At 48.6% G+C, this 18,022-nt stretch overlaps 1 protein-coding gene across 1 annotated transcript; it reads left to right on the forward strand.

The window, feature by feature from the left end:
- The first annotated feature begins 5,235 nt into the window (after nucleotides 1-5,235).
- Nucleotides 5,236-6,885, forward strand: CCL19 (C-C motif chemokine ligand 19). The gene is made up of 4 exons (XM_045780546.2): nucleotides 5,236-5,453; nucleotides 6,202-6,328; nucleotides 6,551-6,644; nucleotides 6,734-6,885. The coding sequence occupies exons 1-4, from the start codon at nucleotides 5,393-5,395 to the stop codon at nucleotides 6,752-6,754; spliced, it is 303 nt and encodes a 100-aa protein (XP_045636502.1). The 5' UTR covers nucleotides 5,236-5,392; the 3' UTR covers nucleotides 6,755-6,885.
- The last annotated feature ends 11,137 nt before the right edge of the window (nucleotides 6,886-18,022 follow it).

Below are 18,022 nucleotides of genomic sequence, written 5' to 3' on the forward strand. Positions count from 1 at the left end.
TTTAAAGATTTTATTTATTTATTCGACAGAGATAGAGACAGCCAACGAGAGAGGGAACACAAGCAGGGGGAGTGGGAGAGGAAGAAGCAGGCTCCTAGCGGAGGAGCCTGATGTGGGGCTCGATCCCATAACACCGGGATCACACCCTGAGCTGAAGGCAGACGCTTAACCGCTGTGCCACCCAGGCGCCCCCGAACTACATGATCTTCTATAGGTAATGCTGTTAGGCCACATTGTCACTGTGTGAACTAGAGTCTGAGTTTTAGACCAGGGCCCAGTGGCTAATCAGGAGCTGCTTTTCAAATAGACATATGTTAGCAGAAGAGGTGTGGCCTTACTCCAACACCCTAAGGTGTCGTTCTCCTATTGGGGTTCCTATAGCACCCTTGTCTGCCACAGAAAACCTGAAGTTCATTGGATTTATGAGCCATAAGACCCAAGGAGCAGGGCGACTTTCCTGGAAACTGGACTTGCTGCCCAGCCCTTCCTTGCTCTGGGCCTCATTCAAAACCATAGCTTTACGTCATATCCAGTAAATATTTTGCAGAAGTGCACCTAAATACGGTATATGTTGCCTCCAAAATCCAAACTTCCATTTAAGTATTGTGTCTCTTTCTTCATGGTGAAGGTGCAACACACCACAGACCACTATTTTTCTTCTTTCCACCCACAATGACCTAAAAATTTCACCTATGTGGCAGGATCCTAGATTTTTGTAGGATTTCTTTCTCTCTCCCTGGCATATGTGGGTCTTACTAAGGCATTTAAGGTAATTGCCCTTTCTTTTTTTTTTTCCTTCAAATTTTTATTTAAATTCTCATCAGTTAACAGGTATATAATATTGGCTTTAGGAGTGTGGTTACTATTTCGTGTGCACCAGAGGCAGTAAGCATAATGTCATCAGTTGATATTCTGTGGGATGTCAAGATTATCTTATGACAAAGAGCAGGAACATTGATGTATTCCTGTGGTAAGACAGTGACAGTGTATTCCTGTCATTCCAATGGAAAAGAAACTGATTCCTGGGGCACTTGGGTGGTTCAGTAAGTTAAGCATCTGACTCTTGATTTTGGCTCAAGTCATGATCTCAGGGTCATGAGATCAAGCCCCAAATTGGGTTCTGCATTTGGCATGGAGCCTGCTTGAGATTCTCTCTCTTTTCCCTCTGTCCATCCCCTCCCCCATCCCCCCTGACTCTCAGTTCACTCACTCTCTCTCTCAAAAAAAAAAAAAAGAAAGGAAAAAAAGGAAAGGAAGAAAGAAAGAAAGAAAGAAAGAAAGAAAGAAAGAAAGAAAGAAAGAAAGAAAGAAAGAAAGAAAAAGAAAAACAAAAAGGGAAAGAAAGAAACAGATTTCAATGGTCTCTAATTGACTGACATAGAAAAAAGGCCTGTGCTAGATTATTAGCACTCACAGATTCCATTATTCCCCTTGAAATAAGATTGCCCAGTGCCAAGGGCTGTAACATCTTTTAAGTCTTCGAAGGTGCTCTAATCTATGCAATTTCTCTAGGAATATAGCATTACTTTCAAGTTTCCTGTTGTAGCAGGGAATGTGGTAGGGCAAGCACAGTTCAAAGGACTTCCACTTGGCCCATTCTACCATAATTTTCTTTACTTCCTGGTCAAGGAACCAGCGTGAAGATTTGGATAATGACTAAGTATACTTATTCCCGCCATACATTCTGAACCTAGAGAAATAACCAGTGAACAGGCATAACAGACCCACTGTGAGATGGATCTGGATCAAGATCCTTCTGTCACTTGACCTCTATAAAGCCTCACTCTGACTGGTGGACCACAGTGGGATTTTGGGTCCCCAAGACTAGTATTAACATAAGACAGTGTCTAATAACGCCTCAAACGTACATCCTATAGAGACTATGAGGAATCATCATGGTAAGTCCTGAAGAGAAAATGCACGCCCTGTGCCAGGGAGTTATTAAAAACATCTTTTTGATGGAAGGAAAGACCAGGAGGAGGATGTTCTTCTGCCAGCAAGAAAGGTTCAGGGCGATTTGAAGATCCAAAATTACCAGGTTTAGGGATGCCTGGCTGGCTCAATTGATAGAACATATGACTCTTGATGTTGGGATTGTGAGTTTGAGCCCCAAGTTGGGCATAGAGATTACTTTTTAAAAATTTTTAAAATTAAAAAAATATTTTAACTTAAAAATTAAAATATTTTTAAAGATTATCAGCTTTGTTCATCTCTGTCCAGATGTCCTCATCACAAGTCTCAGAATCCTACTCCTTTCCAACAGCACCGTTATTCTAGCATAAGGGTTATGGTAGAGTTGTGCATTTACCTGGTGTCACAACTCTGCAACCCATACAATCAGGTCTTGGGCTTGATCCTCAGCCACATCTGCCATGTGATCACATAAAATAAAGATTTCTTAAGAATCCCACAGAGTTTATCTGGATCTCCACCCATACTTTGAGTTAGAAGTTCACAGTGTCTTTTCACCTTTTTTTAAAATGAAATTTGGCTAACATTATCAAAAACAGGCAACCCACTCAACTATATATGTCCTCACTATTTGAAATCACCATTTGTGGCCATAGTAATTAAGTACCTCAGTCATTTTTTATCTCCTAATGCCTTTCCCTCCACAGTATTCCACCCTATGCTTCACTGCTGATAATCCAAGTGGCTGAAGCTTCTTCATGCTCCAGATTACTTAGTGTCCTCTTTCCCCACGCAGAGATTATCTGCGGATTCATCAAATACATGAGCAGCCCCATCCTAGAATCCCATTGTGGGAAACTATTTCCAGGGATCTCTTCTGGTACCATTTACTGTATCAGTCAGGATCCTGGCAAGAAACAGGGGGCACACTCAAAAAACTTTAACCAGAAAGATTTTAATAAAGGAGCTATTTAAGAGGTGGAATCAGGATTAAGAAGCCAATACAGGGTGGTGAGCCACCCAGGATTTAGCAATAGGGGGAAACCATTACCATACCAAAGCCTGATGGGGCAAGAAGACCAAACAGTGTTTCAGGAGCCTTACAGAGAGATGCATAGAGAGGAGGCAGCCCCAAAGAATCTTAACTGTAGATCAGTGGTTCTCAGACTTCAGCATGTATTAGTCACCTAGAGGATGTGTTAAAATACAGGTTCTGGAGTAGAACCTGAGAATTTGAATTTCCGACAAGCTCCCAGGTGATGCTGCTGCCGCTGCCTGAAGACCACTCCTTGAGAACAACTACCAGAAAGAAAAGTATTCATTGGCAGGACTGCAGGATCTGGGGAATTAACCTCTCTCTCCTATCACCCAGTGATCTCCTGCGGCTGCCTCCCGCGTACCAGACTCAAACAGAAGCTGGAGGGCAAGGGATCCTGAGTAATTCAGTCTATAGAGGTCAGCCTTCCAGAGAACAGAGCAGGGTAGAGAAGAGTGGGAGGATGAGTGAGGGTGGGACAACAGGGAATAATCAGAACCACCAGAAGCAGGAGGATGCATAAATCAATGCAAAATGGAAAGACAGATGAACTGACATTATCTGAATGAAAGGATAGAATAATAACTATGGTCAATATTTGATGAATGTTTATTACTTGCCATCCTCTAAACTAAGGACTTTACTCAGATTACCTCACTTAATCCCAAGAAGTAGATCTAGTACCATTCCTACTTTATAGATAAGGGTATTAAGACACAGGAACTGGATAACTTGCACATGGTGACACAGCTAGCAAGTGGTGGAATTTGAATCCCAACCAAGGCGTTCTATCTGTAGAGTCTCACTCATCTGTACTGTTCTATGATCAATGGACAGTTGGCAGACAGGCAGCATGGGATAGAGGTAAAGAGTGTAAGCCTTACAGCAAAAGACACCTAGGTACAAGACACTTACTTGCCATATGGTCTTGTGCTCTGAACCTCATTTTCTTTATGTGTAAAATAGAAACAATAATATGTTAATAATAAAAATTACGGGCACCTGGGTAGCTCAGTCGGTTAAGTGTCTGCCTTTGGCTCAGGTCATGATCCCGGGGTCCTGGGATCGAGTCCTGTATCGGGCTCCCTGCTCATCAGGGCGTCTGCTTCTCCCTCTCCCCCTACCCCCACTCGTGCATGCGCTCTCTCTCTCTCTCTCAAAAATGAATGAATGAATGAATGAATGAATGAATGAATGAATATTACTTCATAGATTTGTTGGGGAAGTTAGTGAAGTGGAGTCCTTGATACAGAGCCTAGTGTAGAGTAAACAATAAGAAATATGATTGCTATTATTATTATTAATGGATGGAAAGAAAGGTAAGTCTGAAATTTATGATCCCACCCCCATCCAAAAGAGGGTCCAGAGCTTGGGCGGGATGGTTGAATGGGTGTTCCACATATTAATTTCCCTTCTGAGTCCTGGTCTTTCTCATAAGGATGGGAAATCAGTTGTCCCCCCCGCCTCCATCTGTCGATTCCTTGAAATTTGGGGATTGTCTGAGTATGAGCTGACGGCCCCTCTCCTTAAAAATCCCCTCTTGGTTCCCAGTATTGAGAGGAGGGAAAAGATGAAGGGAGCTATTCCAGGCCGGCCTCCCTCCAGCTGTTCTGTTGACCCAGGTGTTAGACACAGGAACATGGCAAATAGAGTAAGGGGCAGTGCTGGCTGAGCCAAGAGGTTGAATCCCAGAGGCCTGAGATGTGGGAGGGGTGCCAGACCTCCTCCCAAGGAACATTCCCTTTCAACTCTGCTTGTCCTAAGGAAGTGACTGGTTCCCAGATGATGGACCGGCAGCACTGGGAGGCTACCCCAGGCTTCATGATTGTTCTGAGAGGACCAGAGAGCCTTCTTCACCACCACCTGCACCAGAGAGAAGAGAGAACCACAGAGACAAGAATGAGAATGAGAGATAAACTTAGGGAAGGGGATGCAACTCCTCACCCTGACCCCCCAATCCTGACCATCATCTCTGAAAGCCAGCCCTATGACTAATGACGCAAGCACCACGAAGAAGGTGATATTGCAGACCCTTGATCTGCAGCTGACATGGCAAGGTCCCTTCTCTTGGCAGACTGCTTAGGTTCACAGAGATGAAGCCAAAGAAAGCAGAAGAGCAGGGAAGCTACTGAGGCGGGAAGAAGGGGGGGCAGGGTCAGGTTCCGTCAGAAAGAGGGGGGCAAAGGGGAATCCACGGAATGGATGTGGAGGGGAATTTCTGAGCAGGGAAAGCGAAAGTTCTGAGCCATAAATAAGAGGCAGTTGCAGCCTCACACAGGCTTTCACACACATTCCCAGACCCCCTCACACCCCACAAGGACGCCTGTGCTTTTCGCATTGCTCCCTCCCACTGCCAGCCAAGTTTCAGCCTCATAAGACTCCGGCACACACCCAGAGATTCACCCGCGCTCACGCTCGCTGTTGGTCTGCCTCTGTCCGCCCTCCATGGCATCCCAAGCAGCTGCACTCCTGGCCCTCAGCCTGCTGAGTCTCTGGACCTCCCCTGGTAAGGCTGAGGGAAGGCTTTTGGTGGGCTTGGGGGAGGGGTGTCTAAATCTCAGACTGTTTGGCACTGAATGTGGGGGACACTGAGTTAGGTCTGCATGTTTGGGTGAACCTGGGGGTTCCCTGAGCCCTGTGTGTGTGCCTGTGAGTGTGAGTATAACTGGGCCCTGAATTCCAATGTGTGTCTGTCTCTTGGTGTATCCCAGGGCCTATGGCTACCCCTCTTTCTGCAGCCTCTGTTTCCTGCTGCCTCAGTTTCCCAGACAGGAGAGAACAGTATACATTTGTTTACAGTGGGGAGAATGGGAGACACTGAGACAGGGCTGATAGTCCAAATATTTAACAGTTCATAAGTCCTCTAAGTCCCCCAGTCTCTTACTGCCTCACCCCTCACTCCCCACCTCTCCTTCCCACCCCCATGCTGTGAGCAGCATCAACGCTTCATTTATGTGGCAGTTGAGAGGTCTAGGGAGAGAGGTTGGGGTGATCAGGGCAGCGGGAAGGCATTTGTGGGGCTCAGGGCGATGGCTGTTTACCAAACAGCTTAGAAGTACTTCAATATATTTAGCAGCCATTAGGGCCAAATTGATATACGCCAGATGAATACCAGGTTTAACTGACCCCCCTAACCACACACACACACACACACACACACGCACACACACTCTTAATCTCACTTAGGGCTGTGGCCTCCCCTCCTCAGGGTCCTGTGTCCTGACACCACCTTCTTTCCGCTATCCCCACCCCAGCTCTGGGCGGTGCCAATGATGCCGAAGACTGCTGCCTGTCTGTAACCCAGCGTCCTATCCCAGGGAATATCGTGAGAGCCTTTCGCTACCTCCTCATCAAGGATGGCTGTAGAGTGCCTGCTGTTGTGTGAGTTGTGGGGGGAGCCTATCTAGCCTCATCTCCCCCAACAGCCACTGGTGACACCTCCATCTTCTTACCTGTCTTCTCCTTGCCAAGCCCAACCGCTTCAAGGAAGCCCCTGAAACCGATTCCCAGATGTGGTCCCCAGCCTCTGCCCTCACACCAGGGCCCACCAGGAAGCCGGGTTCCAGGGCTCCATTTTCTCTGACCTCTGGCCTCTGACTCCAGGTTCACCACACTGAGGGGTCATCAGCTCTGTGCACCCCCAGACCAGCCCTGGGTGGACCGCATCATCCGGAGACTGCAGAAGAACTCTGCAAAGGCAAGCCCGGCACTCCCCAGCCCTACCTCCTCCCTCGGAGCCCCTGCCCAAGACCCCAACCCATGACCTGCCTCTCCTTCCTCCCCCAGAACAAGCGCCACAGCGGTTAGCCCCTGACAGCCCCAGAGGGAGCCCTATGTCTGAGTGAAGGGATGTGAGTCACTGCAGCCCTGGGGAACCAAGGATCAGAAGGAAGGAGCAGGCCTCCAGCAAGTCTGCACCAGACCTGACCCAGCCGGGACAGGGCCTGGAGTGTCAGTGTGAGTGTGAGTGTGAGCAGGGGTGAGTGTGGCAGGAGCGCAGCTTCTCCTCCACACCCAGACCGCAATGCTTCCAATAAAGCCCCCCTGGTACCCATGGCTCTGTCTGTCTGCTGTTTGTTGTCTGTCTGGGAGGACCAGGATAAGAAATGGGGAGATGGAATGGCAGGATCTAATTTTCCCTCTGCAACCTGAGCAACCTCCTCATGGACCCCTACTTAACACCCTATGTCCTCGGGATCAGTTCCCACGATCAAGCCCCGCCTCGGGTCTCCTCACAGCCCTCTCACTCTCCACGGTTCAGTGACACCAATCCTGTGTCTGTTCTCCGACTGAGCCAAACTCTTTCATGCCTCCCAGTCTTTCTTCTCCAAGGCTAAGTATCCAGGTGTCTCAGGGATCAGGTGTCATCAGAGGGAAGCGAGTTGTCAAGAACGAGCTTTCCTGGCTGGGGGAAAGAAGAGGCCCAGCTCTACTGGTGGGGCAGGGAAAGTACCCATCCACCCACACCATTCCCTCTGTCTGGAACACACTTCTCTCTCACAGCCTCACCTGCCTTCCCATCTGGGTCTTGATGACTCTTTCTCCAGGAAGCCTCCCCGACTCCAGGCTAGGTGAAGAAGCCTCCTTCCTCCCAAGCTCCCAGGGCTCTTGCCCCTCTCCCCTTGCAGCACTCATCACACTGAGTTATAACTGATAGTTTGTCAGCCTTCCTCAAGAGGGATCACGTCTATTTTGGCTTCCACTGTCTCCCTGGTGGTCACTGCCTGGCACAAAGTAGTCACTCAAAAAATATTTGTCTAGAAAATGAATACATATGTGAAGAAAGGCTCAACAGCCAGCGGTGAGGGTCCAGCTGGCCACACAGAATCTGACCTTCAGGCCAGCCATCCTCTCTCACTCAGTCAGGCTGGGCCAGGTGCAGCACGATCTGAGCAATGCTGGGGCCACACTTCTCAGAGATACTGACAGATAGACCTGGGAGCCAGAAGTCCGGGTGGAAGAGGGCCCAGAGGGGGGAAGAAGCAGCAGCCAGGGAGCTAGGGAGATTTATCATGGAGGAACCCCACCACCACCCCTGAAGCCCCCGTGAGCACCTGGGCCAAGGCAACACTAAGACCAGGGAGTTACAGAGGAGTCTCCTCTTTGGGCAATGAAAGCACTGTGACTCTTGGAGCATACCACAGACTGCTCTGGAAGGAATGAACTCCTCATGCCTGGGAAGTCCCCTGGGGAAGCTGCTGGTCTCCAACTTGGGCCTCTAAGGGCCTGTCCCACGGACAGCAGCAAAGCTGTGGCACTGGGGTTAGATGGCAGCTATGACAGCAGACTGAGCATCGTTACCTGGAAAGGGGGGTCATCATTATACCAGATATACCTCATCTGGTAACAAAACCAGGCCTGGACAGGCTGGGAAGGGGGGCAGTGGTGAGGGGGTTGTGCCAGCCCCTCCTCGCTGAGCTGAGTGCACAGCAGTTTGCTTCTTCCTCCCCTCTGCTCCCAGAAGTAAGGTATTCAAATCTCAGATATCCCAGACCTTAGAGTGACAGGAGTGGGCGGGATGGGGATAGTTGGCAGGAACGACTGCTGTAGCTGGGAAGTGTGGCTCTGCTGCCTGGGGAAATCAGCCGTCCAACCCCTGCACCCGTGCACCCGGCCGCCTAGCCGTCTCTGCCCCCAAGAGACTGCCAGCCATCCTTCTGCTCCTCCGCCCACCTGCTCCTCCATCCATCAATCCACCCATCAAGGCAGCCAACTACAGAGCTCCAGGGGTCCCAGCTACTGACACCTTTTGGACCCTGTGGCCTGTACTCCAGCAGGCAGAGGACAAACACAGGTGTGAGGGGAGCACATTGCTTCACACCCTTCTCAGTCCCCCGTGAAGCCAAGTAAAAGTCAGCCCGTCACAGAGGAAGACATAAACCTCCCTTTGGACTCTTGGGGGGAAAACCCAGATAGAGTAGGGGAAGTGAGGGCACGAGCCCTGAGGAAGATACTGCTATGACAGAGGCCCTGGACTCCGCCTCCCTGCCACTGTCCTGAGGGAGTACAGGAACAAGTCTGAGCTCAGTGCCCAACCCACTGTCCTGCTTCGGCACTTCATTGGGCCACTCCGGTCAAGTGTCTTCCTTACTCCCCATCACCAAAACCTTAGGTCCCCCATCAGTCAAGTGTATAGGGAGAGGTGCTTAAGTTTTAAAAGTCCCTCCAAAAATTTGACTCATGCATCTTTGGGTCTCAGACTAACCCCCAGCAATCACATGGGATCCCCCAAAGTCATGCACATTCAGAAATGTCCCTACTTCTTGGGGCCCCAGGGACCACCCTCTGGGAACAAAGAAAGAGCTGAGACTCAGGAAGAGAGAAAATAATTCAGGAGCTAGTGAAGGGGCTTAGACTGAACAGCCTCTGGCCAGACCCTGGAGGCCTGGGGAATAAAGAATTTCAAGAAAGTCTGAGGGAGCAGTCACCCGAGTACCACAGGGAGCAGGCATGCAGCCCTCCCTATCCCTTTTCCAGCCAGAGCCTTCCCTCCCCCAGCCACCAACCCCTCCTGGGCACTGGCTCTTAGCCTCTTATCTCCCTGCCGGATATGTGAGGGCTTAGCCCAGCAATCTGTGACTTGCCCCGACCCACTCAAACATTCTCAGCACTGTGACTTCATCTAACACACCTGCTCTCTGTTTTACTATGAATTACTGACAAGTGTGTCGTTATCCCGAGTTCTGGGTGCCAGAAGCTTACTTGCCTACCTGACAATGATGAGGCTGCCAACTTCTCCAAGGGATAGTATGGACTTCTACATCCCCAACCAGAATACAAGGGCCCTGCTACCTGCCTCTGAATAGACACCTTCCTGTCTAGGGCACAGGGCTCCTGCTACTGGCTTAAGGCCAACAGCTGAGTGAAAACGCCATGCCCTGAAGGCCTAAGGCCCCAGCAGCCAACATCTCCTCAAAGGGACCTGACATCCCTGCTCAGAGAGCTTCCAGCTCCCACCTATATGATGGACAAAAAAGCTCCCTGTCCTGTCTATTGATAGAGTTCCCAGAGAAAGGGATTGGACCTGTTCATCTCCATTGCCAACATTGCTCTGTTCAGGGGCTGGCACAGAACAAGCCCCAGAACTCATTTGAATAACAAAAAATGTAACTGAAAATGGCCCTTTCCCACGATGCCCCGCCCAACTCATACCTGGAGCACATCCAGTTCTCAAGACATTGGGGCTGTCTCTGTTGCTTGGGTAAGTGTTTGGTAAGAGCCAGCCCCATACGGTTTTGATCATATTTTCATCAGCTCATGTTCGACTTCTCGGTAAGCCCCCACCCCTAGGCTCCCCTTTTCTGGCCTCCGGGAAACTCAGAAACAGCCAGAAAAATCTTGGAAATAACAGTCTCACAATGGAGCAGGACTCCCAAGTGGGGAATTTCCTCAAGAACTCCTCCGTAAGAATAAGCTGGCACTTCTCTGGTCAGAGAACTTCCTCAGCGGCCCCTGAGACTTATTCACATAGAAAGACAAGGCTCTACTCCACTGGCTAGCTCACCACGAGTGCTGGACAGTGCTGTAAGTCCTAGTACCATTCTTATGTTACAGCTGGGGAAACTGAGGTGCAGAGCTTAAGTCACTTGCCCAGGCTGGACAGACGGTAAAGTGACAGAGCTGGGGGCATCCTAGCTGGGCAGTTTGCCTCCAGAATCTGTACTCTAAGCTACTATACATACCACCTCTGTGAGTTGACCCATCTCCTAAATAAAAATGGGAAACAATATAGCAGGGCCAGGTCTGAGGAAGCGGCCCTCAAGGAATAGGGAAAGCCATTACGTTGGGATGCTAACCATGTGCCAGGCTCGAAGCGGAGTCCTTTATGGGCATTATATCACTGCGTCCTCTAACAAACCTCTGAAGTGGAGAGCACTAGTCCCATTTTATAGACGAGGAAATGGAGACACCGAGAGGTAGTGTGAGCTCCCAAGTCCACGGAACTAGTAAATGGCAGAGCTGAGAGGAAATAGGCCCACGTTCTCCAGGTCTATTGAAGTCTCAGTATCCCCAAGGGGGAGCAGTAGAGATGGAGATCAGGCCACAAATATGCCCACATTCTTACCTCCATTCCCAGGGGAGTATCAGAGGCCAGGACCGGGTGATGTTAAAAGAACAGGAGAAATGAGGGGTAGGGCGTGGGATCCTGAAATATAGGGGCAGGACAAGGGGGTCATGTGGGCAAGGATTCTGGAAGGGGTGGGGCCAGGTTCTGACCCAGTGAGGGTGGGGGCCACCTCCACAGGGCAGAGAATCTGGGAATCACAGGGGTGGGATCAGACTCCTGAAGGACCAGCTTCTGAGGGCCACGTCCATCTCCTGAGGGGCCAGGATCAGGCAGGACAGGGCAGGAGGACAAGAACCAGGAAACCTCCGAGGATCAGAATAAATGGGGGAGTTAGACCTGTCTGCCCCCATTCCTGTTCCTAGGACCTTCTGGCCTTCCATGGGTCCTGTGGGGAGGCAGAAGACATGAGCTGCCCTGGGCTCCAACCCAGCGGAATTGGGATGGCTTTAACCCCAGCAGCTTCCACGTTGCCCTACCAGGACAACCCGATCCCCCAGGGCTCTGGATCTCAGAGTCACCGTCCCTGGAAGTCTGGATCCATCACCATCCAAACCTCAGTCACCTTGCCAATCTCATACCTGTCAGATCATCATTTCAAGAAGTCTCCTCCAAAAAGCCACCCCTTCGACCAGGGGCCCAACATTTTAAAAGCCCTCCATCAATTCAAGAACACTGACTGACAGGACATCCTAATACCTAATGATGTCCCCATTGCTGACAGGACCCCCATCAATGTCAAGGTCCCCCATTACTCTCAGGTTACCATTCCTCTCAGGAAATCCTACCACTGTCAGGAACACCATGCCTGTCAGGCGAGACATCAATATTGTATAACTCCAGGGATACCATTTTTCCTGTAGTCTATGTAAACGGCGCCTCGGCATGGCGGCCGTAAGTGTCAGAATATCTATTAGTGTAAGGCCCCCACTAGTCTCAGGGCTGCCATGATACAGGGTCCTAACCCTGGCAAATCCTTGTGTCTAAAGTGATGCCACATCACTGGAACCCAGAACATTTATTCTTACCAGGCACTGTTCTAGGTGCTGGTGATACAATAGTGAACAAGATAGACAGGCTCTTGGGCTTCATGAGGCTGAATGAAACCCTCTAAGGAAGGTTACATTACCTGTCCACACACACGAAAAGGCAAATAGACAAATGTATTAACAAGGATTTTCCCTTGCAAGCTACTAAAACTCATTAGCTGATCTAAACAGAAAAGTGATTTATTGAAAAGAGCCTGGGAGATTGTAGAAAATGGAAGAGGAAGCAAGCCTGAGCAGCTGGAACCACTTGCAAATCTTGTAGTAGAGCCAGGACGGTCCAGACATCCCTCCATGCAGCATCCCCAGAAGGGGCGCCAAATGCCAATACCATCCTTATGTCCAGACAGCTGGAGCCCCTGCCCAGCATTCCACACCTCGGAGGGCTCTGCTCTGGCTCTCCTCCAGTCATAGCTCTGGGCACAGGGCAAAGAGTACACAGGGCTAAGGGGACATGCCCATCTGGGGCTTGTGCTTCTCCTTCTGGAGCACATTTCAGGAACTGAAAACTAGAGAACTCCCCACCCAAGTGGCCCCAAGCAGCTTCCAGAGTCTGTGCAGGCCTCTTCCTCTGAGACATCCTTCCTAGAATGGACTGCGTCACTCCCTGCTTCCAGATGGTTGCCAAGAGGTAGCTATTTCCAGGGAACAGAGAAGGAGCTTGGATGTATGGGGCCAGACTGCCTACACCAAGCATGAGGCCCTTTATGGTTCATGATGAAACTGAGGGTACAAGAGGAGGGGCTGGGAAGAGAAGGGGGACAAGTAGAGCGCTGGGGCTTGGCTCTCCCCTTACCACCTCATTCCATCATAGAACTCCAAGGAGTCCAAGAATTCTAAATTTGAACCTGGCCTTTGAATTGCTCTAAACGCATATTTTTCAAGGCAGTAAGAGAGAGTGATTTTTATTTGACAATGTGTTAGCTTGATCTAGAACTTGAAAATATTAATTTTTTAAAGACTTTATTTACTGGGATGCCTGGGTGGCTCAGTCGGTAAAGATTTTATTTATTTATTTGAGAGAGAGACAGAGAGCATGAGCGGGTGGGGGGAGGGGTACAGAGAGAGGGAGAAGCAGGCTCCCCACTGAGCAGGGAGATCATGACCTGAGCCAAAGGCAGATGCTTAACCGACTGAGCCACCCAGGTGCCCCATAACTTTTAAATATTTAGATACGTGGTATGTTGTGTTTCATTTGTACTGTTGCTCCAAGCCCCACAAATGTTAGGTGATCAGCTCACCAGATTTTACCCTGTAATCACAGCTACGGTGTCGCTGGAAAACCCACATCACTTCTGCCACCACTCCCACCACCACCAAATTCTCTACTAATCCTGCTCCTTTGCGTCACTACTATCTTCTTATTCACAATCCCCGGAAGGTGCTTCTGATGGGCTAAGCCTAAGTCATGTGCCCAAGGCCTAACAGTAAAGGGGGTGAGAATTAGTATATGACCTTTGGGTATTTTATGATGGAAGGTAACTATTGGTAACTAAGACTAATATAATAGGAAATTCCTCAAATACAGAAAGGGGGTAAGGTTGTGGGCAGTGAAAACAACGATAAATTGTTTTCTACAGCTTACCCTCTGGCTATCCAACATCAAAATCCACCCTTTGTCCCAAACCCTAGGCCTCTTAAAAATGTAAGGGTATTTCCTAATATACTATCACTTTTGCTAATACAACCAAAAAACTTCACTCCTCCTCCAAGAGAGACTATTCAGTTTTAGCAATGACCACATCTGTCTTGGTCAGCTTGGGCTGCCACAATAAAATACCATAGTTTGTGTGGCTTAAACAGCAGACCTTTAGTTTCTCACTGTTCTGTAGATTACAAGTTCAAGATTAAGGTGCCAGCATGGTCAGTTTCTGATGAGAACTGGTGAGAGCTCTCTACCTGTCTTACAGATGACTGCCTTCTCACTATGGCCCATGACAGAGAGAAAGAGACCTCTCTCTCTTTCTCTTCTTATAAGGCCACAGTCCTATCAGATTAGGGCCCTACCTTTATGACCTCATTTAATCTAATTTACTTCCTAAAGACCCTATCTCCAGATACAGTCACACAGACACAATTCAGCCCATAGCAAAATCCAATTCTAAATCCAAGATCTCAGGGTGACATCCATTCTTCTTCTAGTTTGTTATAATCTCATCTCTATTCTACAACACCTGGTAACCACCAACAACACACCTGATCGGTCAGGATAAGCTAGGTTATATTGCAATAACAAATGACACCAAATCTGAGTACCTTAACACAATAAAACTTTATTCCCCATGCACACCAAGCCTGCTATGGGGCTCGGGGGGCCTTCAGCACAGCTGTGTTCCACGTGGCAGCTCAACATTCTAGGCTGCCTTGATCTTCTGGCATGCTCCTTCATCTCGACACATGTTTCCATGAGCGCTGCAGCCAGGAAAGACAGTCAGGGCAACTCTTGTTTAAACACTTCTATCCACAAATGACACATGCCATTTCTATACACATTTCATTGGACAAAGTGTATCATACAACCATACTTAACTTTTTTAAAAAAGATTTTATTTATTTAAGAGCAAGAGAGAGCATGAGCGAGGGAAGGGGCAGAGGGAGAAGCAGACTCCCCTGCTGAGCAGGGAGCTCGATGTGGGGCTTGATCCCAGGACCCCGGGATCACGACCTGAGCCAAAGGCAGACGCTCAACCGACTGAGCCACCCAGGCGCCCTCAACCATACTCAACTTTAAGGGAGTGACTGTCAGAAGAAGTAAATCAGCATCTTGGTGAGTAGTAATAATATCACCACAAAAATCTATCTTCAAGAATGAAACAGGGGCACCTGGGTGGCTCAGTCAGTTAAGCGTCTGCCTTTGGCTCAGGTCATGATCTCAGGGTCCTGGGACTGAGCACCACCCCCCTCCTCACCCCCTGCTCGGCAGGGAGTCTGTTTCTCCCTCTCTCTCTGCCCCTCCCCCCAATCATGCTCCCTCTCTCTTTCTCTCAAATAAATAAATAAATAAAATCTTAAAAAAAGAAAAAAAGAATGGATAAAGGAGGATGAAAGAAATGGGAATCAGTTAAAGAAAGAGGGGCATTTCAAAACCAGGAGGAAAATATGGTTAAAAACTATAGTCTGTAGTTATGAAAATAGCCCTGGGGCTTAACTAGCATTTATTATGTACTTCCTTCTCATACTAGTTTTCTATTACTATGTAACAAATCACCACAAATTCAGCAGCGTTGAAAAATCCAAATTTATTATTTCACAGATTCTGTGGGTCAGGAGTCCAGGTACATGTTGACTGGGTCCTCCCTGCTCAGGGTCTCATCAGACTGAACTTTGGCTTCAGCCAGGGCTGCAATCTCATTTCAGATTGAGTTGTCTTTCAAACTCACCAGGTATTGGTGGTTGTGCTAGTAGGACTGAGGCCCTGAGCTCCTATAGCTGCCTGCCACATGGCCCTCTACAACATGGCAGTTTGCTTCTTCGAAGCCAACATGAGAGCACCTGGTTTTCTTTTTCTTTCTTTCTTTCTTTCTTTCTTTCTTTCTTTCTTTCTTTCTTTCTTTCTTTCTTTCTTTCTTTTTCTTTCTTTCTTTCTTTCTTTTTCTTTTTTTCTTCCATTCTTCTTTCTTTTTTAAAAGAAAGGAACTCTACGCCACCACACATGGGGCTTGGACTCATGACCCCAAGATCAAGAGTCACATGCTCTACCGACTGAGTCAGCCAGGCACACACACACCCTTTTTTGTAAGAGAGAGAGAGAGAGATTGAGCACGTGAGTGGTGGGGAGGGCAAAGGGAGAGAGAGAATCCTAAGCAGGCTCCACGCCCAGCATGGAGCCGGGCTACAGGGCTCCATCTCACAACCCTGAAATCATAACCTGAGCCAAAATCAACAGTCGGATGCTTAACCAACTGAGCCACAATGGTGCCCCAAGGCACCCCCTTTTTAATTTTTTTTAAGGCTGCTGCTTATTTCTTACCTCTACACACTTTTTTAAAGGGCTCACTGATTAGGTCGGTCCCATCCAAGGTAATCTCCCTTTTGATGAACTCAAAATCAACTGATTAGGGACCTTAATCACATCTGCAAAATCCCTCCATTTTGTCATTTATCATAACCTAATCCCATGAAGGATATTCCACCATATTTACAGGTCAAGAGGTTAAGGTGATCTCAAATCAAAGAGATACAGGGCACACACACCAGGGGGCAGGAATTTTAGAATTATGTTCACCACACTTTCACTATGACTCATTCCCTCTATCTCCAACTGGCACTTCACCTGGTTGACATTCTGTGACTGCAAAGAGACTCAAACCTTCACACCCAAGGGATACTAGACCCTAGTGGTCCTGCCTGATTAAGTTCACAAGCGTCTTCCATTAACTTTGATCACTAGGCATGGCATCACCAGGAGAAAGTGCCCCAAGTACCCCAGGTATTACCCACATATACGTTGCCTCTCTCACCACTTGCCCTTCCCCTTCCTCACCCACATTGGGATTAATCCCAAACCCCTGTCCCTCCTCTGAGCCTCTGTGCTTACTGTTCATTCTACCTGGAATGTCCTCCCTCCTGCCTCACCCATCCTCGAGGCTCTGCAGAGATCCCTCCTCTGTGTAGCCTCCTTTGCCTACTCTCTGAACCCCTGGGGTTCTTCATCTCCAGCCACATAGATTACTTTCTATTTTGGGTTCAGGGGACCTTGTTTCCTGCACTTCTCCCAGAGAGGAACCCTGGGGCCTGGAGTAGCCCAAATTGCAGGAAATGAAGGAGAGGGGATGTTCAGAAAATCCTGGCAGTGGTGTTACTTCAAGCTCCAGAGGGCAGGAGGCAGGAAAGAGGGGGGTGTACTATTGCTCAAGACTTCTCCCCATCCTGATGTCATGTCACCTCTGGAAGTCCTGTGCAATGTTCTACCCACACCCTGAGACCAAAGGGCTAAGCTCTGCCCCTCTGGCTGGGCCAGGACCCTCTAGATATGGACAGAAGGTTTGGAAAAAGATGGGGTGTGAAGCAGACCCCTTCCCACGATCAGGGACTTTCAGGGGCTGAGTCATTTGGTTTCTTGCTCATTTCCAGCTCCTTTCTGGAAAAAGACAGCCCAGCCTCCTCAGGCCAAAGCCCCCACTGCACAGGCCAGGAGCCACACATTTTCATTTTCTGCATACATTAGACGCCCCCTACAGGCCCCATGAGGCTGAGAGCCAGGCCGGGAGCCTCATATCCCCTTTTCCCTGTGCAACAGATGCTCGCTGCGGGCCCTGTGAGGTTGGGAATCGCAAATGGATGGACTAAACAGCAACCGGAATACACACCCACACACAAACAAATGCCAACACCCTCAGCCACTTACATATGTTCTACCCACATACACAGTCACTCATATACATCGAAGGACATACCACAGACATTTAATCTTATAATCACAATACAGGCACAAGGGCATATCAGACACACATGATTCATGCACATGTCATGGACCCACAAACCCACGAACACACATGGACACAATCTTTCCTCCTAGAGAGGAGTATTTGTTTGGAAGAAATAGGTTGAAAAGCCACCTGGGGAACAGCGTGATATCCTGAGTGATATAAAAGGAGACTGAACTGCTTCTAGGTCTCATAAGGCTTGTTGACTGAAGAGCCCTTTGTTTTGCTGGGTACTAGAGTGGTTTTAGGTTTGGAACAGTGCAGGTAAGAGTTGGGGTAGAGCTATTAAAAGAGAGAAATTTGGAGTCTGCAAGAGCTTAATCTATATAACTTGTATGAAAGCTCATCCTTAGAAGCTGGACTCATGAACTCAGCAAGCTGGGTCAAACTGTCCTCACTGCATCCAGGATACCATAAAGAGAAGTCTCCTGATGCTGGCATTACATGGTAGGTGATAAATGAGAAACAGGGATGGACCTAACCTTCATGAGCATCCACTGTGAGTCAGGCACATGGACTACCTCACAGGATACACATT

The sequence above is a fragment of the Ursus americanus genome, chromosome 18 (assembly GCF_024610735.1).
Source record: "Ursus americanus isolate L20-20 chromosome 18, mUrsAme1.1.p, whole genome shotgun sequence".
Lineage (NCBI taxonomy): Eukaryota > Metazoa > Chordata > Mammalia > Carnivora > Ursidae > Ursus > Ursus americanus.